The sequence below is a fragment of the Argopecten irradians genome, chromosome 9 (assembly GCF_041381155.1).
Source record: "Argopecten irradians isolate NY chromosome 9, Ai_NY, whole genome shotgun sequence".
Lineage (NCBI taxonomy): Eukaryota > Metazoa > Mollusca > Bivalvia > Pectinida > Pectinidae > Argopecten > Argopecten irradians.
The window spans coordinates 2952492-2976490 of record NC_091142.1 but is presented as its reverse complement, the minus strand read 5'-3'; the positions used below and the strand labels follow the sequence as shown (position 1 = coordinate 2976490).

The 23999-nt window shown below is 37.6% G+C and overlaps 1 protein-coding gene across 1 annotated transcript in view; it reads right to left on the bottom strand.

Moving 5' to 3' along the window:
- LOC138331182 (RIMS-binding protein 2-like) overlaps positions 1-23999 on the bottom strand; it is a 184840-nt gene that overhangs the window by 39999 nt on the left and 120842 nt on the right. Inside the window, exons 13-20 of the mRNA XM_069278661.1 lie at positions 18803-18907; positions 16137-16286; positions 13345-13388; positions 11775-11963; positions 11025-11100; positions 8103-8234; positions 7689-7820; positions 7191-7457 (exon numbers count right to left, since the gene is read on the bottom strand). Of these exons, the coding sequence (XP_069134762.1) occupies positions 7191-7457; positions 7689-7820; positions 8103-8234; positions 11025-11100; positions 11775-11963; positions 13345-13388; positions 16137-16286; positions 18803-18907 (1095 nt within the window). The remainder of the gene's footprint in view (positions 1-7190; positions 7458-7688; positions 7821-8102; positions 8235-11024; positions 11101-11774; positions 11964-13344; positions 13389-16136; positions 16287-18802; positions 18908-23999) is intronic.

Below are 23999 nucleotides of genomic sequence, written 5' to 3'. Positions count from 1 at the left end.
GTGGGGTTACCCAAGGATAATGACCAAGCAGCCATGACAAGCAATCATACCATAATGTGGGGTTACACAAGGATAATGACCAAGCAGCCATGACAAGCAATCATACCATAATGTGGGGTTACACAAGGATAATGACCAAGCAGCCATGACAAGCAATCATACCAGCATGCTACAGGCCAGCTAATATCAGGTCGCTTAAGGCCTCTTAGTTATTCACTAGAAGTTGTTTGATGGTTTTAGCCTTTTTGACCCCTTGTGAACTTGAATGAAGTTCAAGGTCATTCATTTGAAAAAAACTTGTTGGTCTGTTACAGGCCAAATATCAGTACCATGGGCATTTTGGTTATTGAGAAGAAGAAGTCATTTGAATGAAAATTTTACGCACAGTGGATGACACACGATGATTGACAAAGCCTAATGACTTTAGGTCATCCTTACCCTAGATACCTAAATATTACAATTTTATCATTTGAACGTTCTTAACTGTGATTAAGAAAATTAAAGAATTTACTGCATATAAATGTGGATAAAAGTATAAATGGCATATGATTATATATAAATCTAAAGGTCCTAGCATAAAGTATACAATATTCCGATATATAATTACATACTATGATACATGCAGTTAATTTCGCGATTTCCTTCAGTAAATTTAAGTGTGGAGGTTATTTTCACGATCTAATGATATTCGCATAAATTATGAAAATCTGTTAGTTGCCTCCCTTGATTTCTATTTGATGTTATATTCTTACGGACTGTGATCTGTATGAATGTAATATCTAAGTACATATCATTATATCATACAGTTCATAAAGTTAATTTCCCTTTAGTCCGACCAATGTGACCCGTGCTTTATACATATCCACCGTGCAGGGACCAAGGACAACTAGAAAGTTGGGAAGGTATAAATATCAGTCTTTTGTTAAAACAAATCAAGGTATTATCTGTATACATCTGTGGTATGTTTGCTAATGCGTGTTTTCCTACAATCTCTTATTGTAGTGCTCTTGTTCGGATGTTAACATAAAATCATTGCATATCAGCTAGATTACATAAACAATTGTTTTATCAATTGAAACACTTGCACACCAAATGGGTAAATCATTCTTTCAAAGCTAAACTTTGTTTCTACCTGTCATTAATTTGCTTAAGTGCTTGATTAAGAAAAAAAAATTTGAATGTGTGACTAATCAACCGTCAGGATTTCATTTTAGTGACAGGTGAATTTAACAAAATATTACTTGTGGGGGAAATGTTCGCGTTCGAGTGAACTTTGCGTAATTAACATGAATTTCCCCCTTACATAAATTTCCACATTTACTCTATAGCAATTTAGGCAATCTATGACAGTTTATATATTCATTGATAATAATATAACATAATTGTCAAAGTTCCACATAAATACTGGTGTGCTCTCCACGTGGACATCAAACTATTAGAGATGCTCCACTGTTGACAAATGGTATTTTTCTCGCTTTCAAAAACAGTTGCGGAGTATTTTTCTTCATTTACAAAAGTGACTTACGTTACACCATTACCTGATCATTGAAAAATTGATCTTCTTTTGCTTTTTTACTTCAAGATGAAATTATCAAAAATAATTAATTGCATACCGAAAAAAATTCCGTGGCACTATGAATATAGTACAAAATGCGCATGCACCAAAATCAAGATAATTTATCTATTATTTTTTTTTGTGACCAGACATATCTATACACGACTAAACACCAATTATTGTTCAAATGATGAGTATTGCTTGTGCTCTGTCAGCAGTGGAGCATCTTTAAAGATCCCTAAGTTCCTGGTAGTAGTTTTTAGTAGATTTTAATCTTTACCATCAAGACGGACAGGTCGTTTGCACCACTTTTGTCACAGTTACACATTGATAAAGGTAAAAATTAGGGGGCCACCTGACGTCATGTGATGCAGATGTTTCACAATGTGTTTGTATAGAGTAGAAAACACTGTTAGAACAAACCTTCAGGGACCAACAAAATCACTACGTTATAAGCAAAGTTCATTTTACAGATAATGCAGATATATCATGGCAAACTTGATTGGGAATGAAAATTACTATAATGATAAAACAATGGATTTGTTGTAAGTATGTTTTACTGTATGTTTACCTGTCTATAACAATGTGTTTGTATACAGTGTTATATTTACCTGTCTAATCCTAACCTAAATCTATAACAATGTGTTTGTATACAGTGTTATATTTACCTGTAATCCTAACCTAGATCTATAACAATGTGTTTGTATACAGTGTTATATTTACCTGTAATCCTAACCTAGATCTATAACAATGTGTTTGTATACAGTGTTATATTTGCCTGTAATCCTAACCTAGATCTATAACAATGTGTTTGTATACAGTGTTATATTTACCTGTAATCCTAACCTAGATCTATAACAATGTGTTTGTATACAGTGTTATATTTACCTGTCTAATCCTAACCTAGATCTATAACAATGTGTTTGTATACAGTGTTATATTTACCTGTAATCCTAACCTAGATCTATAACAATGTGTTTGTATACAATGGTATATTTACCTGTAATCCTAACCTAGATCTATAACAATGTGTTTATTGTTATACAGTGTTATATACTTTACCTGTAATCCTAACCTAGATCTATAACAATGTGTTTGTATACAGTGTTATATTTACCTGTCTAATCCTAACCTAGATCTATAACAATGTGTTTGTATACAGTGTTATATTTACCTGTAATCCTAACCTAGATCTATAACAATGTGTTTGTTACATGTTATACAGTGTTATATTTACCTGTCTAATCCTAACCTAGATCTATAACTATGTGTTTGTATACAGTGTTATATTTACCTGTCTAATCCTAACCTAGATCTATAACAATGTGTTTGTATACAGTGTTATATTAACCTGTAATCCTAACCTAGATCTATAACAATGTGTCTGTATACAGTGTTATATTTACCTGTCTAATCCTAACCTAGATCTATAACAATGTGTTTGTATACAGTGTTATATTTACCTGTAATCCTAACCTAAATCTATAACAATGTGTTTGTATACAGTGTTATATTTACCTGTAATCCTAACCTAGATCTATAACAATGTGTTTGTATACAGTGTTATATTTACCTGTCTAATCCTAACCTAAATCTATAACAATGTGTTTGTATACAGTGTTATATTTACCTGTCTAATCCTAACCTAAATCTATAACTATGTGTTTGTATACAGTGTTATATTTACCTGTAATCCTAACCTAGATCTATAACAATGTGTTTGTATACAGTGTTATATTTACCTGTCTAATCCTAACCTAAATCTATAACTATGTGTTTGTATACAGTGGTATATTTACCTGTAATCCTAACCTAGATCTATAACAATGTGTTTGTATACAGTGTTATATTTACCTGTCTAATCCTAACCTAAATCTATAACAATGTGTTTGTATACAGTGTTATATTTACCTGTCTAATCCTAACCTAAATCTATAACTATGTGTTTGTATACAGTGTTATATTTACCTGTAATCCTAACCTAGATCTATAACAATGTGTTTGTATACAGTGTTATATTTACCTGTCTAATCCTAACCTAGATCTATAACAATGTGTTTGTATACAGTGTTATATTTACCTGTAATCCTAACCTAGATCTATAACAATGTGTTTGTATACAGTGTTATATTTACCTGTCTAATCCTAACCTAGATCTATAACAATGTGTTTGTATACAGTGTTATATTTACCTGTAATCCTAACCTAGATCTATAACAATGTGTTTGTATACAGTGTTATATTTACCTGTAATCCTAACCTAGATCTATAACAATGTGTTTGTATACAGTGTTATATTTACCTGTCTAATCCTAACCTAGATCTATAACAATGTGTTTGTATACAGTGTTATATTTACCTGTCTAATCCTAACCTAGATCTATAACAATGTGTTTGTATACAGTGTTATATTTACCTGTCTAATCCTAACCTAGATCTATAACAATGTGTTTGTATACAGTGTTATATTTACCTGTAATCCTAACCTAGATCTATAACAATGTGTTTGTATACAGTGTTATATTTACCTGTAATCCTAACCTAGATCTATAACAATGTGTTTGTATACAGTGTTATATTTACCTGTCTAATCCTAACCTAGATCTATAACAATGTGTTTGTATACAGTGTTATATTTACCTGTAATCCTAACCTAGATATATAACAATGTGTTTGTATACAGTGTTATATTTACCTGTAATCCTAACCTAGATCTATAACAATGTGTTTGTATACAGTGTTATATTTACCTGTAATCCTAACCTAGATATATAACAATGTGTTTGTATACAGTGTTATATTTACCTGTAATCCTAACCTAGATCTATAACAATGTGTTTGTATACAGTGTTAATTTTTTATTTACCTGTAATCCTAACCTAGATCTAAAACAATGTGTTTGTATACAGTGTTATATTTACCTGTCTAATCCTAACCTAGATCTATAACAATGTGTTTGTATACAGTGTTATATTTACCTGTAATCCTAACCTAGATCTATAACAATGTGTTTGTATACAGTGTTATATTTGCCTGTAATACTAACCTAGATCTATAACAATGTGTTTGTATACAGTGTTATATTTACCTGTAATCCTAACCTAGATCTATAACAATGTTTTGTATACAGTGTTATATTTACCTGTAATCCTAACCTAGATCTATAACAATGTGTTTTGTATACAGTGTTATATTTACCTTAACCTTTACCTAGATCTATAACAATGTGTTTGTATACAGTGTTATATTTACCTGTCTAATCCTAACCTAAATCTATAACAATGTGTTTGTATACAGTGTTATATTTACCTGTCTAATCCTAACCTAAATCTATAACTATGTGTTTGTATACAGTGTTATATTTACCTGTAATCCTAACCTAGATCTATAACAATGTGTTTTGTATACAGTGTTATATTTACCTGTAATCCTAACCTAGATCTATAACAATGTGTTTGTATACAGTGTTATATTTACCTGTCTAATCCTAACCTAGATCTATAACAATGTGTTTGTATACAGTGTTATATTTACCTGTAATCCTAACCTAGATCTATAACAATGTGTTTGTATACAGTGTTATATTTATCTGTCTAATCCTAACCTAAATCTATAACAATGTGTTTGTATACAGTGTTATATTTACCTGTCTAATCCTAACCTAGATCTATAACTATGTGTTTGTATACAGTGTTATATTTACCTGTCTAATCCTAACCTAAACCTAATCTATAACAATGTGTTTGTATACAGTGTTATATTTACCTGTAATCCTAACCTAGATCTATAACAATGTGTTTGTATACAGTGTTATATTTACCTGTAATCCTAACCTAGATCTATAACAATGTGTTTGTATACAGTGTTATATTTACCTGTCTAATCCTAACCTAGATCTATAACAATGTGTTTGTATACAGTGTTATATTTACCTGTAATCCTAACCTAGATCTATAACAATGTGTTTGTATACAGTGTTATATTTACCTGTAATCCTAACCTAGATATATAACAATGCGTTTGTATACAGTGTTATATTTACCTGTCTAATCCTAACCTAGATCTATAACAATGTGTTTGTATACAGTGTTATATTTACCTGTAATCCTAACCTAGATCTATAACAATGTGTTTGTATACAGTGTTATATTTACCTGTAATCCTAACCTAGATCTATAACAATGTGTTTGTATACAGTGTTATATTTACCTGTCTAATCCTAACCTAGATCTATAACAATGTGTTTGTATACAGTGTTATATTTACCTGTAATCCTAACCTAGATCTATAACAATGTGTTTGTATACAGTGTTATATTTACTGTCAATCCTAACTAAATCTATAACAATGTGTTTGTATACAGTGTTATATTTACCTGTAATCCTAACCTAGATCTATAACAATGTGTTTGTATACAGTGTTATATTTACCTGTCTAATCCTAACCTAGATCTATAACAATGTGTTTGTATACAGTGTTATATTTACCTGTAATCCTAACCTAGATCTATAACAATGTGTTTGTATACAGTGTTATATTTACCTGTAATCCTAACCTAGATCTATAACAATGTGTTTGTATACAGTGTTATATTTACCTGTCTAATCCTAACCTAGATCTATAACAATGTGTTTGTATACAGTGTTATATTTACCTGTAATCCTAACCTAGATCTATAACAATGTGTTTGTATACAGTGTTATATTTACCTGTCTAATCCTAACCTAAATCTATAACAATGTGTTTGTATACAGTGTTATATTTACCTGTCTAATCCTAACCTAGATCTATAACAATGTGTTTGTATACAGTGTTATATTTACCTGTCTAATCCTAACCTAAATCTATAACAATGTGTTTGTATACAGTGTTATATTTACCTGTAATCCTAACCTAGATCTATAACAATGTGTTTGTATACAGTGTTATATTTACCTGTAATCCTAACCTAGATCTATAACAATGTGTTTGTATACAGTGTTATATTTACCTGTCTAATCCTAACCTAGATCTATAACAATGTGTTTGTATACAGTGTTATATTTACCTGTAATCCTAACCTAGATCTATAACAATGTGTTTGTATACAGTGTTATATTTACCTGTAATCCTAACCTAGATATATAACAATGCGTTTGTATACAGTGTTATATTTACCTGTCTAATCCTAACCTAGATCTATAACAATGTGTTTGTATACAGTGTTATATTTACCTGTCTAATCCTAACCTAGATCTATAACAATGTGTTTGTATACAGTGTTATATTTACCTGTAATCCTAACCTAGATCTATAACAATGTGTTTGTATACAGTGTTATATTTACCTGTCTAATCCTAACTTAGATCTATAACAATGTGTTTGTATACAGTGTTATATTTACCTGTAATCCTAACCTAGATCTATAACAATGTGTTTGTATACAGTGTTATATTTACCTGTCTAATCCTAACCTAGATCTATAACAATGTGTTTGTATACAGTGTTATATTTACCTGTAATCCTAACCTAGATCTATAACAATGTGTTTGTATACAATGGTATATTTGTATACAGTGCTATATCATCCTATAATCCTACATTATAACACCATATGGACCTCAGTAAAGGTCTATATTTGATTTGTAATCCTAACCTTTTCCTATGAGTATTGTACACTGGCGGTCAGTGGATTGTCCAACATTGGTCAAGCACTGGACGCTCACACGATGGACATTTCTTGAATCAACGTTCTCCATGAGAGCTTTCGTCCGCTCGTTACTCTTGACGATTGCTTTAAGTTCTCCGTCAACATAAACACGATAGGATTGGACGATAGTGTCTTCTGTTGGAGGTTGCCAACTGATTAGTATACTACTGGTCAACTGACGGTCAAGGGTGAGTTTACATGGGCAGGAAAAACCTGAAATATCGCAACAACAATCACACCATGTGGTCAGTGAAGGTACACAATTATACTGCTATCTATTGATAAGTTTTAACATATTGGAAATATTTTTTCTTTATTTTTTAATTAATGATAGTAAACTGGCTACATCTTTGATGACTTAGCGTCTACAATAATTCAGTGTTATGGGAGTATATTAGAGATCACACAGGAGCAGCCGTGCAGTGTAAAACAAACAAATCTTACCAGGTTTAGCCTCCGGTGACTCAAGTTTAGTGACAGACGTCTGAACCGGAGTCGAAATTTCCGATTCAATTTCCTCAAGGTATTTTTCAGTTTGTGACAGTGGTGCATTAGTGTGATTTGGATCGCCCAGAGCTGTGAAATACATTCATTAAGGAACTTTAATGAGTGCTCATTTCATATGAAATTTCAAAATAGTTTTTATTCTAAAATTTGCAAGCTTTGGGGAAAATTGAGAGAATTTTGACTTAATTTCTACTGCTTGTTTGGGTACTATATTTATCAAAGATGAGTAAGAATATATATATATATATATTCCAGAATGTAACATTTGAAAACACTTAACCTTCACACATGACAGTCAATACTCCACACACATACACACACACACATAATAGTCATGTGATCATATTTTACCTTTTTTGACAGATATGGGTTTTTCATAGGTTTCCTCACTGCTATCAAAATCAAGGTCCTGCTGTATATTGCCTGGATTGTCCTCTTGATTAAACCCAGCCATGGCAGCATGGAATACAGCCAGATCTTCATCTGTAATGTATTTATAGTGTTTATTGTCTAAAGCAGATTATTGCTTAACAGTAAATACCAATATGTATGGAGGGTCAATGGGCCAACAGTGACACTATTCATCCTGACGGCAGAAGGTTGACAAGCTACCTGGCCAGGCAGCACAAGGTTGACAAGCTATTTGGCCAGGCAGCAGAAAGTTGACAAGCTATCTGGCCAGGCAGCACAAGGTTGACAAGCTATTTGGCCAGGCAACAGAAGGTTGACAAGCTACCTGACTAGGCAGCACAAGGTTGACAAGCTATCTGGCCAGGCAGCACAAGGTTGACAAGCTATCTGGCCTGGCAACAGAAGGTTGACAAGCTATCTGGCCAGGCAGCAGAAAGTTGACAAGCTATCTGGCCAGGCAGCAGAAGGTTGACAAGCTATCTGGCCAGGCAGCAGAAAGTTGACAAGCTATCTGGCCAGGCAGCAGAAAGTTGACAAGCTACCTCGCCAGGCAGCGGAAGGTTGACAAGCTACCTGGCAGCAGAAGGTTGACAAGCTATCTGGCCTGGTAACAGAAGGTTGACAAGCTATCTGGCTAAACAGCAGAAGGTTGACAAGCTACCTGGCCAGGCAGCAAAAGGTTGACAAGCTATCTGACTAGACAGCAGAAGGTTGACAAGCTATCTGGCCAGGCAGCAGAAAGTTGACAAGCTACCTGGCCAGGCAGCAGAAAGTTGACAAGCTACCTGACTAGGCAGCAGAAGGTTGACAAACTATCTGACCAGGCAGCAGAAGGTTGACAAGCTACCTGGCCAGGCAGCACAAGGTTGACAAGCTATCTGACTAGACAGCACAAGGTTGACAAGCTATCTGGCCAGGCAGCAGAAGGTTGACAAGTTATCTGACCTGGCAACAGAAGGTTGACAAGTTATCTGGCCTGGCAACAGAAGGTTGACAAGCTATCTGGCCTGGCAACAGAAGGTTGACAAGCTATCTGGCCTGGCAACAGAAGGTTGACAAGCTATCTGGCCTGGCAACAGAAGGTTGACAAGCTATCTGGCCAGGCAGCAGAAGGTTGACAAGCTATCTGGCCTGGCAACAGAAGGTTGACAAGCTATCTGACTAGGCAGTACAAGGTTGACAAGCTATCTGGCCTGGCAACAGAAGGTTGACAAGCTATCTGGCCTGGCAACAGAAGGTTGATAAACTATCTGGCTAGGCAGTACAAGGTTGACAAGCTATCTGGCCTGGCAACAGAAGGTTGACAAGCTATCTGGCCTGGCAACAGAAGGTTGACAAGCTATCTGGCCTGGCAACAGAAGGTTGATAAACTATCTGGCTAGGCAGTACAAGGTTGACAAGCTATCTGGCCTGGCAACAGAAGGTTGACAAGCTATCTGACCTGGCAGCAGAAGGTTGACAAGCTATCTGGCCTGGCAACAGAAGGTTGACAAGCTATCTGACCTGGCAACAGAAGGTTGACAAGCTATCTGGCCAGGCAGCAGAAGGTTGACAAGCTATCTGGCCTGGCAACAGAAGGTTGACAAGCTATCTGGCCTGGCAACAGAAGGTTGACAAGCTATCTGGCTAAACAGCAGAAGGTTGACAAGCTATTTGGCCTGGCAACAGAAGGTTGACAAACTATCTGACCTGGCAACAGAAGGCTGAAAAGCCATCTGGCCCGGCAGCAGAAGGTTGACAAGCAATCTGACCAGGCAGCAGAAGGTTGACAAGCTATCTGGCCTGGCAACAGGAGGTTGAAAAGCTATCTGGCCTGACAACAGAAGGTTGACAAGCTATCTGGCCTGGCAACAGAAGGTTGACAAACTATCTGGCCTGACAACAGAAGGTTGACAAGCTATCTGACCTGGCAACAGAAGGTTGACAAGCTATCTGGCCAGGCAGCAGAAGGTTGACAAGCTATCTGGTCTGGCAACAGAAGGTTGACAAGCTATCTGGCCTGGCAGCAGAAGGTTGACAAGCTATCTGGCTAAACAGCAGAAGGTTGACAAGCTATTTGGCCTGGCAACAGAAGGTTGACAAACTATCTGACCTGGCAACAGAAGGCTGAAAAGCCATCTGGCCCGGCAGCAGAAAGTTGACAAGCAATCTGACCAGGCAGCAGAAGGTTGACAAGCTATCTGGCCTGGCAACAGGAGGTTGAAAAGCTATCTGGCCTGACAACAGAAGGTTGACAAGCTATCTGGCCTGGCAACAGAAGGTTGACAAACTATCTGGCCTGACAACAGAAGGTTGACAAGCTATCTGGCCTGGCAACAGAAGGTTGAAAAGCTATCTGGCCTGACAACAGAAGGTTGACAAGCTATCTGGCTAGGCAGCAGAAGGTTGACAAGCTATCTGGCCTGGCAGCAGAAGGTTGACAAACTATCTGACTAGACAACAGAACTTGTTGACAAACTATCTGACTAGGCTGCAGAAGGTCGACAAGCTACTTGACTTTATAGGCAGCAGAAGGTTGACAAACTATCTGACTATCTGATCATTGTTTCATTATTTTTATCTCAGATTGAAATGAAAAGAATGCTATCAATGTTAAGCAACAGTTTTGCTGCTTCACATCATGGATCTGATAGAGTTGAAGTTTCAAAATTGAAAATGTGTTATCAACATGGTATTGTCAATATATGGCTAATATATGCTGCATGCCTAGGTGATGTCACATTATTGTTTTTTCCTTTGACTTTTCCCTGGGAACTAGAGGATCATTGTGAGATATATATCCTGACATAATAAGAAACCGACCTTTGACCTTTCCCTAAGAGGAGCACTGTGAGATATATTCTGACATAATAAGAAACCGACCTTTGACTTTTTCTACAAAGTTGGATGGTACTAGTCCTCTCCTACCATCTATTAGTTCCCCGTCATAAAAGGCATCCTACAACAATGTAAAAGAAATTCTTAAATCTGGTGTTTACATGGTATCTTAGATTCATGGATGGAATCAATTTTCTTTCATACCTACGTATGTAATACTGGCTGGTCTAGGGCAATACACTCATGTCACCTGAGGCTGTATTGCATGGCTACCCATGCAATAAAACCTCGTGACGTCACGGCGTAAACATAATTTCTATTTCCTCAGTAAAATTTTAACATCTTTTTCTTAAACTTGACTGGTTTTACTATAAAAGATGCAAACGACAGAATTTTTTGTTTAAAATATCACGTAATTTTTTATGTATGAAAAATTGACTTCCCCCGTGGATTTCTTCGAATTTATTTCAAAATGGCGGAATATAGTAGTTAAATTGTAAAATTGCAGTAAAACGTCGAGGTATGAAAGAAAAATACTCTTTCATAAGTGGATATGAAGGATAGGGATGTTCTACCCTCAGGATCACAAAATGTTGCAAAATCCTCGGCAAGCCTCGGGTTTTACTACATTTTGTGACCCTCGGGTAGAATATCCCTACCCTTCATATCCAGGTATGAAAGAGTCTTATAGTATACAATGTATATAGATTTTGCCGGGATGTATAGTACAGATTATGTGAGAATAATTCTGCTTTTTGTTTGACGGGTGAGTTAACCCATTTAAGTCTTGCTTACCTCATCCATTTCACCATAGACAAGTAAATAATCTCCTGTGTTGATGGCAAGTTCAGCGTCTGGGTTTTCGTTGGGCGAGTGTTGGTACGGATCGTAAGTATACTTTGCTATGTACACCTGTAGTGGCCCATTCTTACCAGGCCCAGAAACCCTGTTCTCACTAACATGTCCGTTCTCCATCGGCTTTACCTACAAGAAAATAATGTTGATGATATTAACAGTTTTGAATTTTTGTATTTCACATGATATATTGCTTGCATCATATTCATAATTGTTGTTTGACTACATACAATGATAAATGTTTCGAGGTGGAGATGTAGATGCATGTACGTTGATATATGGCTTTGGGGTACTCACTCATACAAATCATTCGTTAATTCAAACTTTCAATTCTGGGGAATTTTTCCTCCTTATCGTCATTCATTAACTATTCATACATTTAATAGTATTGTGTTAGTTATGCAGTGTCAAGTGAATTTTTATACCCTGGGCAATCTGGAGTCAAACCATTGCTTTAAGTATAGAGACTAATCTGTCAGTCAAGTGGTTTCTCACAGATGCTGGCAGTCTTTCACCATGGCTTCTCTACTTCCTATGAGTTGTACTGCTTCTCTATGGCTTACAGAGTCAAAGAGTCAAACTATTTACTTTTCATAGGGTTTACCTAATCTTTGATCAGAATCAATCTACTTTTATCTTTGACTGCACCTTGCTGCTCTGTTCATGCAGCAAAGTCATAACATTGGATCCTTATCAATGTTGTGTTCCAGGTACAAATTACTTGAAGTACAAATATGGGGCAAAGAAGTGACTTCTAACCATGTGGTCAAAACATTTTGTCCACACAGTTGGAATGACTTCTTTGCCCCGTATATTTGTCGTAGGCATACTGTTTTGTACGGACAAAAGTTTGTCTACATGATATTTTGTAAACTTTGTATAAAACCAAACTAAAATTTGTTTATACTAAACTAGAATAGCTATAATGACTATACCACTTCCAGCTCTATAACAATACAAACAAAATGATAGTAAAATGTCAGACACTTAAACCACTCAGCCAACAAATTGGCTAAGATATAGAGGACATGTGTGGTAGAATGTCAGACACCCTAACCACTCAGCCATCATGGCCAAGATATAGAGAACATGTAAGGTTGAATGTCAGACACCTAAACCACTCAGCCAACATGGCCAAGATATAGAGGACATGTGTGGTAGAATGTCAGACACCCTAACCACTCAGCCATCATGGCCAAGATATAGAGAACATGTAAGGTTGAATGTCAGACACCTAAACCACTCAGCCATCATGGCCAAGATATAGAGAACATGTAAGGTTGAATGTCAGACACCTAAACCACTCAGACAACATGGCCAAGATATAGAGGACATGTGTGAGGTAGAATGTAAAAACTTAGCCTGTATAAATCATGGGATATGAATACATTTTGTTCAAAGAACAGAATCTTACAGTTTTCAGAATTTTCATAATTCACAGTTAATAATTATTTTGGTAAATAACTTATTCAACAATTTCTCACCTAACATAAATGAGGCTAAACCTTACCTTCAGATCTCGATTACTTTCCATACCGGAGTCGTCTTCCTTCTCTGAAAATAGACAACATCGCCAAGAATGATTTGATATATCTTCTCATCTTGTCTACAGTCAAGTACATCGACCACTATATATGTCTACAGTCAAGTATACTGACCACTATATATGTCTACAGTCAAGTATACCGACCACTATATATGTCTACAGTCAAGTATACCGACCACTATATATGTCTACAGTCAAGTATACTGACCACTATATATGTCTACAGGCAAGTATACCGACCACTATATATGTCTACAGTCAAGTATACCGACCACTATATATGTCTACAGTCAAGTATACCGACCACTATATATGTCTACAGTCAAGTATACCGACCACTATATATGTCTACAGTCAAGTATACCGACCACTATATATGTCTACAGTCAAGTATACCGACCACTATATATGTCTACAGTCAAGTATACTGACCACTATATATGTCTACAGTCAAGTATACTGACCACTATATATGTCTACAGTCAAGTATACTGACCACTATATATGTCTACAGTCAAGTATACTGACCACTATATATGTCTACAGTCAAGTATACCGACCACTATATATGTCTACAGTCAAGTATACCGACCACTATATATGTCTACAGTCAAGTATACCGACCACTATATATGTCTACAGTCAAGTATACCGACCACTATATATGTCTACAGTCAAGTATACTGACCACTATATATGTCTACAGTCAAGTATACTGACCACTATATATGTCTACAGTCAAGTATACTGACCACTATATATGTCTACAGTCAAGTATACTGACCACTATATATGTCTACAGTCAAGTATACTGACCACTATATATGTCTACAGTCAAGTATACCGACCACTATATATGTCTACAGTCAAGTATACCGACCACTATATATGTCTACAGGCAAGTATACCGACCACTATATATGTCTACAGTCAAGTATACCGACCACTATATATGTCTACAGTCAAGTATACTGACAACTATATATGTCTACAGTCAAGTATACTGTATGACCACTATATATGTCTACAGTCAAGTATACCGACCACTATATATGTCTACAGTCAAGTATACCGACCACTATATATGTCTACAGTCAAGTATACCGACCACTATATATGTCTACAGTCAAGTATACTGACCACTATATATGTCTACAGTCAAGTATACTGACCACTATATATGTCTACAGTCAAGTATACCGACCACTATATATGTCTACAGTCAAGTATACTGACCACTATATATGTATACAAGTCAAGTATACCGACCACTATATATGTCTACAGTCAAGTATACTGACCACTATATATGTCTACAGTCAAGTATACCGACCACTATATATGTCTACAGTCAAGTATACCGACCACTATATATGTCTACAGTCAAGTATACTGACCACTATATATGTCTACAGTCAAGTATACCGACCACTATATATGTCTACAGTCAAGTATACTGACCACTATATATGTATACAGTCAAGTATACCGACCACTATATATGTCTACAGTCAAGTATACTGACCACTATATATGTCTACAGTCAAGTATACCGACCACTATATATGTCTACAGTCAAGTATACCGACCACTATATATGTCTACAGTCAAGTATACCGACCACTATATATGTCTACAGTCAAGTATACCGACCACTATATATGTCTACAGTCAAGTATACTGACCACTATATATGTCTACAGTCAAGTATACTGACCACTATATATGTCTACAGTCAAGTATACCGACCTCTATATATGTCTACAGTCAAGTATACCGACCACTATATATGTCTACAGTCAAGTATATCAACCACTATATATGTCTACAGTCAAGTATACTGACCACTATATATGTCTGCAGTCAAGTATACCAAACAATATATATGTCTACAGTCAAGTATACCGACCACTATATTTGTCTATAGTCAAGTATATCGACCTCTATATATGTCTGCAGTCAAGTATACCGACCACTAGACATATATAGTCCCCCTTCCCCCTCCCTCCCTCACCTCACCCCTTGAGATCCCCCTATATATGTAATGTCCAAAACACGACTGATGGGTCGTCTGATGTCTCCTGGCCAAACTCAAAATTCTTACTTTTCATTAGCTCTGCTTATACCAATTATTAGATTCGAAACACAACTTGTACATTTACAAATATATCTACTAATGGCATTATGTCTGACATTGTGTTTTGTGACTTAATGCACATTTAATACCATTGCTTAATTACCAGTATACATATTCATATTTGCTTGTCATTTAATTCTACTGTACATGAATTGTCCAAATTTAATTCTTCAATTCAATTCTTCAAAAACCAAAAATTTAGTGATATTTTTTTCTGACGAAATATATTCAGCTTCCATATAATACAGTATATGACTAGTTCATATTTTGCTGAAGTTCATTTATTAGTGTCTTTACTTGAAAAATAAATCATGCACGGGTCAGAAGAAACAATATGAGAATACAGATGTCTAATACAAATATCAACATCCTATAGAATTCTTCTGATTAGCCGAGGTCGTACTGTAATCTCTGTCACTGCGGTTACTAAAAATTCGTAAGCAACCCCATGGAATGCCATGAAGGGGTCTAAGAAAGGTGTTAAGTGACCTATCACGCTCAAAGGATTTTAAAGTTTAGAACCACCACCCCACCACCTCCTGAATTCCTCAAACGATATTTAAGACTTATTAAAGATACTATTCCCACACACACACTTTAATTGTATCAGCTGTATCACCTTCGCTGGGCAAATTTTCCTCTTCCAATTCAGCAGCCTCCAGTTCTGTAAGTTTTTTACCTATTTCGTAAAGTTCAGGGTCCTCATAGGGAGGGGCCCGGCCTGGCTCATTGGAGACTTCTAATTCAACTGTATCGTCGTCAGCAAACCCTGAGACCAAAAATAAATACAGGCATGCTATATATAGACAATCCACTACCACCCTTCTTCCTGTCTATACTGACATGCTTCCTAAATACATCAGCCTAAAATGGGCACTGTGTTCTCGATGTGAGGTACGTTGACTCAGTATCTACCAATAGTTTACATCTCTATATTTGTATCCTATAATGCTTCCAGATTTTGGAATATTGGATATAAGGTGACCAATCATAACACCCTTTAAATGGTACACTTCTCAAAGTATATATATATGTTACTTGTTCCAAGTCTAGATCCACAACTTAATTGATTTATAGGCCAGGGTAGATGAAGATTTCATAAGAGAGGATCACTGGCTTATGGCCAGGAGTACCCAGCAACTGTCCAGCATAGGGTCTCCAACAGGACAGCCAGCCTACAGTCAGTAATACAATTGTCCTGAACAGGGCCTCCGACAGGACCATCGGCCTACAGTCAGTAAATACAATTGTCCTGAATAGGGCCCCAGACAGGACCACTGGCCTACGGTCAGTACCTAGCAACTGTCCTACATAGGGCCCCAGACAGGACCACTGGCTTACAGTCAGTACCTAGCAACTATCCTACATAGGGCCCCAGACAGGACCATCGGCCTACGGTCAGTACCTAGCAACTGTACATGTCCTACATAGGGCCCCAGACAGGACCATCAGCCTACAGTCAGTACCTAACAACTGTCCTACATAGGGCCCCACACAGGACCACTGGCCTACAGTCAGTACCTAGCAACTGTCCTACATAGGGCCCCAGACAGGACCATCAGCCTACAGTCAGTACTTAACAACTGTCCTACATAGGGTCCCACACAGGACCATCGGCCTACGGTCAGTACCTAGCAACTATCCTACATAGGGCCCCAGACAGGACCATCGGCCTACGGTCAGTACCTAGCAACTGTCCTACATAGGGCCCAAGACAGGACCATCGGCCTACTGTCAGTACCTAGCAACTATCCTACATAGGGCCCCACACAGGACCATCGGCCTACGGTCAGTACCTAGCAACTATCCTACATAGGGTCCCACACAGGACCATCGGCCTACGGTCAGTACCTAGCAACTATCCTACATAGGGCCCCAGACAGGACCATCGGCCTACGGTCAGTACCTAGCAACTGTCCTACATAGGGCCCCAGACAGGACCATCGGCCTACTGTCAGTACCTAGCAACTATCCTACATAGGGCCCCAGACAGGACCATCGGCCTACAGTCAGTACCTAACAACTGTCCTACATAGGGTCCCAGACAGGACCATCGGCCTACAGTCAGTACCTAACAACTGTCCTACATAAGGTCCCACACAGAACCATAGGCCTACGGTCAGTACCTAGCAACTGTCCTACATAGGGCCCCAGACAGGACCATTGGCCAACAGTCAGTACCTAACAAATGTCCTACATAGGGCCCCAGACAGGACCACTGGCCTACAGTCAGTACCTAGCAACTATCCTACATAGGGTCCCAGACAGGACCATTGGCCTACAGTCAGTACCTAGTAACTGTCCTACATAGGGCCCCAGACAGGACCATTGGCCTACAGTCAGTACCTAGCAACTGTCCTACAAAGGGCCCAGACAGGACCACTGGCCTACGGTCAGTACCTAGCAATTGATGAAGCAATGGGATATGTTGATGCAAAAGGAAACTACCGTGGTATTGTAAACAAGACTTGAGAGATATCAGTCTGAGATAATGAAGAGATTTATTACATGAATTATATAGTTGTTTTTTTTTAAATAGTATCGTAAAAGGGTTTGTTAATTCTAATATGGGTGAACATGTAATATAATGTAGATCATGTGATGGGTCAGCTGGGGGGGATGAAAGAACTGACCATATTAAACTCGTTCAGTGAATGAGACAGAAACACAGATTCTAAAGTCGATTTGATAGTTATTTTAGCATTGAAAGTACTTTCTGTTCTTACCAGAACCTCAAATATCTATTCTGTTAAATAAATTCACTGCACAGTACTCATTTTTACTATGATTTTATTAGCTTTATGATTTTGTGCCTTTTTTCACATTGATATTAATTTTGTAATTTATAATTAAAATGTTTTAATTTACTTCTAGTCAAAACTTTTTCACAATGATAGAATTCTACAAACTTTGTTTGGGCTCATGCAGTATAACCATGTACATTTCATATCATTAGGGATATTTGATTTTTATAAGATTTAATCATGTGTAAAATATCAAAATGAATTTGTTAATTGTAACAATGAGTTGATTTACGTATCCACAGCAAAACCTTAATCAAAACTACATTACACAGTTATATGTGATATTAGATCATGCCCCTTAAACCTCTGACCTGTAATATTAGATCATGCCCCTTTAACCTCTGACTTGTAATATTGGATCATGCACCTTTAACCTCTGACCTGTAATATTGGATCATGCACCTTTAACCTCTGACCTGTAATATTGGATCATGCCCTTAAATCCCTTTTCTGTAATATTTAATTATGTCCGTCCCCTTACCTGTATCAAGGGATTTCGTAGAATCCACTTGGGGGTTATCACTTCCATTGACTAGTTTCCCTGGTAAAGATTCTTGAGAATTTATGTTGGTAGGCTGGTAGTTTTCTGATAAAAAAGAAAGAAAATAGAGTGAAGATGAAACACCAGAATGAAGATGAAACACAGAATGAAGATGAAACACCACAGAATGAAGATGAAACACCACAGACTGTAGGCATAACACAATGGAGTAAAGATGAAACATCACGGAGTGAAGATGAAACACCATGGAGTTAAGATGAAAAACCACAGGGTGAAGATGAAAAACCACAGAATGAAGATGAAACACCACAGAATGAAGATGAAACACCACAGAATGAAGATGAAACACCACAGAATGAAGATGAAACACCACAGAATGAAGATGAAACACTATGGTGTAAAGATGAAAAACCACAGAGTGAAGATGAAACACCACAGAGTGAAGATGAAACACCACAGAGTGAAAATGAAAAACCATAGAGTAAAGATGAAACACCACAAACTGAAGGCATAACACCACAGAATGAAGATGAAACACCACAGAGTGAATGTGAAACACCAAAGAATGAAGATGAAACACGATGGAGTGAAGATGAAACACCACAGAATGAAGATGAAACACCACAGAATGGAGATGAAACACCACAGAATGAAGATGAAACACCACAGAGTGAAGATGAAACACTATGGTGTAAAGATGAAACATCACAGAGTAAAAATGAAAAACCACAGAATGAAGATGAAACACCACAGAGTGAAGATGAAACACCACAGAGTGAAAATTAAAAACCACAGAATGAAGATGAAACACCACAGAATGAAGATGAAACACTATGGTGTAAAGATGAAAAACCACAGAGTGAAGATGAAAAACCATAGAGTAAAGATGAAACACCACAAACTGAAGGCATAACACCACAGAGTGAAGATGAAACACCACAGAATGAAGATGAAACACCACAGAATGAAGATGAAACACCACAGAGTGAAGATGAAACACCACAGAGTGAAGATGAAACACCACAGAATGAAGATGAAACACCACAGAATGGAGATGAAACACCACAGAGTGAAGATGAAACACCACAGAATGAAGATGAAACACCACAGAATGGAGATGAAACACCACAGAGTGAATGTGAAACACCAAAGAATGAAGATGAAACACGATGGAGTGAAGATGAAACACCACAGAATAAAGATGAAACACCACAGAATGAAGATGAAACACCACAGAATGAAGATGAAACACCACAGAATAAAGATGAAACACCACAGAATGAAGATGAAACACCACAGAGTGAAGATGAAACACCACAGAGTAAAGATGAAACACCACAGAGTGAAGATGAAACACCACAGAGTGAAGATGAAACACCACAGAGTGAAGATGAAACACCACAGAATGAAGATGAAACACCAGGGTGAAGATGAAACACCAGGGTGAAGATGAAACACCACAGAGTGAAGATGAAACACCAGGGTGAAGATGAAACACCACAGAATGAAGATGAAACACCAGGGTGAAGATGAAACACCACAGAGTTGCTGCTCTATTTTTCTTCAATTTCAGCAAATTTTATGTTATAAAAAATATGAAAAGGGATCAAACAACAGGCTAAGCCTATACGGGTTCTCTCCAAGTACCTGCACTGGGTTAAATAATCTAACATTAAATGACAACGAATAAATCAGCATCTGCTATTATTAGGTTTGTCCATGGTATCCTTCACAAATTAGCTGCTATTCAAACAAGAGGCCCATTGGCTATAACGGTCACCTAATATTTGATACAAATTAGTGATTTCATTTGCTAGCCAACAGATGTCTTTTGTTCATGAAATAGGAACATAGATCTAATTGGTATACATACAAAGTTTCATTAAGATTGGTGCATATCAACTCACATTATCGTGTTCACAAGGTTCAATAATTATTATCGCAAAGGACAATAACTCGAACTTCGAATCAAGCTGATTTTCAAACTCATCCAAGGTATTTCAAATGTTAGTCTACATATAGTTTTATTAAGCTCGGTTCATATTTAGTCTAGTTTCACAATATCCAATAATAATTATCAGTGCAAAGGGCAAGAACTCTATAAGTTACAATCAAATCACGCTGATTTTCAAACTTGTCCAAGATCTTTCCAATATTAGTCTACATACAAAGTTTCATTAAGCTCGGTTTATATTTTCTCAATTAAGTTATCGTGTTCACAAGGTCCAATAATAATTATTAGTGCAATGGGCAATAACTCCGTAAATTACTTTCAAATCAAGCTGATTTTCAAACTTTAATTCCAAGATATTTCCAATGTTAGTTTACATACAAAGTTTTATTAAGCTCGATTCATATTTACTCAAGTTATTATGTTCACAAGGTCCAATAATAATTATAAGTGCAAAGGGCAATAACTCCGTAAATTACCTTTGAATTAAGCTGATTTTCGAAGTCATTAGAGGTCTTTCCAATGTTAGTTTACATACAAAGTTTCATTAAGCTCAGGTGATATTTACTTAAGTTATTGTGTTCACAATGTCCAATAATAATTATTACTGCAAAGGGCAATAAGTCCGTAATTACATTCAAATCATGGTAATTTTCTAACTCATCAGGGATCTTTCCGATGTTAGTCTACATGCAAAGTTTCACGGTTTATATTTACTCAAGTTATGGCCTTCACATGGTCCAATAATAATTATTAGTGCAAAGGGCAATTACTCCATAAATTACAGATGAATCATGGTGATTTTCGAACTCATCCAAGGTCTTTCCAATGTTAGTATACATACAAAGGGCGACGGAAATGAACGTGCACAATGACGGACAAAAGACTATCGCAATAGGTCACCATGACCTATGGTCAGGTGACCTAAAAACAAAACAAAAACAAGAGGCCCAGAGGGCCTGTATCGCTCACCTGGTTTGTAATGCCAAATAATTTTCTGAATACAGGTTCATTGTTTCTTTTCTGAAGGAATTTTAATATAAACCTCTAAATCCACTATTGGGCCCCACCCCTCCTGCCCCCTGGGGGTCAGAGCAGAAATTTATACAAGTTCTGTTCCCCTTCCACAAAGGATGTTTCTGGCCAAATTTGGTTACAATCCATGCAGAACTCTATGAGAAGTAGCGATTTAAAGGATTTACCTCTATTTCCCCTATTGGGCCCCACCTCTCCTACCCCCAGGGGATCAGAGCCAAAATTTATACAAGTTCTGTTCCTCTTCCCCCAAGGATGTTTGTGGCCAAATTTGGTTACAATCCATGCAGAACTCTAGGACAAGTAGCGATTGATAGAATTTACCTCTATTTCCCCTATTGGGCCCCGCCCCTCCTGCCCCCTGAGGGTCAGAGCCAAAATTTATACAAGTTCTGTTCTCCTACCCCCAAGGATGTTTGTGGCCAAATTTAGTTACAATCCATACAAAACTCTAGGACAATTAAGTAGCAATTTATAGAATTTACCTATAATTCCCCTATTGGGCCCCGCCCCTCCTGCCCCGGGGACCAGAGCCAAAATTTATACAAACTCAGTTCTTATTCTCCCAAGGATATTTCTGGCCAAATTTGGTTACATTCCATGCAGAACTCTATGACTAGTGGCGAATTAAAGGATTTACCTCTATTTCCCCTATTGGGCCCCGCCCCTCCTGCCCCCGGGGGGGTCAGAGCCAAAATTTATACAAGTTCTGTTCCCCTTCCCCCAAGGATGTTTGTGGCAAAAGTTAGTTACAATCCATGTAGAACTCTATGACAAGTAGCGATTTAAAGGATTTACCTATATTTCCCCTATTGGGCCCCGCCCCTCCTGCCCCCGGGGGGGTCAGAGCAAATATTTATACAAGTTCTGTTCCCCTTCCCCCAAGGATGTTTGTGGCAAAATTTAGTTACAATCCATGTAGAACTCTATGACTAGTAGCGATTTAAAGGATTTACCTCTATTTCCCCTATTGGGCCCCGCTCCTCCTGCCCCCGGGGGGGTCAGAGCCAAAATTTATACAAGTTCTGTTCCCCTTCCCCCAAGGATGTTTGTGGCCAAATTTTGTTACAATCCATGTAGAACTCTATGACTAGTAGCGATTTAAAGGATTTACCTCTATTTCCCCTATTGGGCCCCGCCCCTCCTGCCCCCGGGGGGTCAGAGCCAAAATTTATACAAGTTCTGTTCCCCTTCTCCCAAGGATGTTTGTGGCAAAATTTAGTTACAATCCATGTAGAACTCTATGACTAGTAGCGATTTAAAGGATTTACCTCTATTTCCCCTATTGGGCCCCGCCCCTCCTGCCCCCGGGGGGTCAGAGCCAAAATTTATACAAGTTCTGTTCCCCTTCCCCCAAAGATGTTTGTGGCCAAATTTTGTTACATTCCATTCAGAACTCTATGACAAGTAGCGATTTAAAGGATTTACCTATATTTTCCCTATTGGGCCCCGCCCCTCCTGCCCCCGGGGTGTCAGAGCCAAAATTTATACAAGTTCTGTTCCCCTTCCCCCAAGGATGTTTGTGGCCAAATTTTGTTACAATCCATGTAGAACTCTATGACAAGTAGCGATTTAAAGGATTTACCTCTATTTCCCCTATTGGGCCCCGCTCCTCCTGCCCCCGGGGGGTCAGAGCCAAAATTTATACAAGTTCTGTTCCCCTTCCCCCAAGGATGTTTGTGGCCAAATTTTGTTACAATCCATGTAGAACTCTATGACAAGTAGCAATTTAAAGGATTTACCTCTATTTCCCCTATTGGGCCCCGCCCCTCCTGTCCCCGGGGGGTCAGAGCCAAAATTTATACAAGTTCTGTTCCCTTCTCCCAAGGATGTTTGTGGCAAAATTTAGTTACAATCCATGTAGAACTCTATGACTAGTAGCGATTTAAAGGATTTACCTCTATTTCCCCTATTGGGCCCCGCCCCTCCTGCCCCCGGGGGGTCAGAGCCAAAATTTATACAAGTTCTGTTCCCCTTCCCCCAAAGATGTTTGTGGCCAAATTTTGTTACATTCCATTCAGAACTCTATGACAAGTAGCGATTTAAAGGATTTACCTATATTTCCCCTATTGGGCCCCGCCCCTCCTGCCCCCGGGGGGGTCAGAGCAAATATTTATACAAGTTCTGTTCCCCTTCCCCCAAGGATGTTTGTGGCAAAATTTAGTTACAATCCATGTAGAACTCTATGAC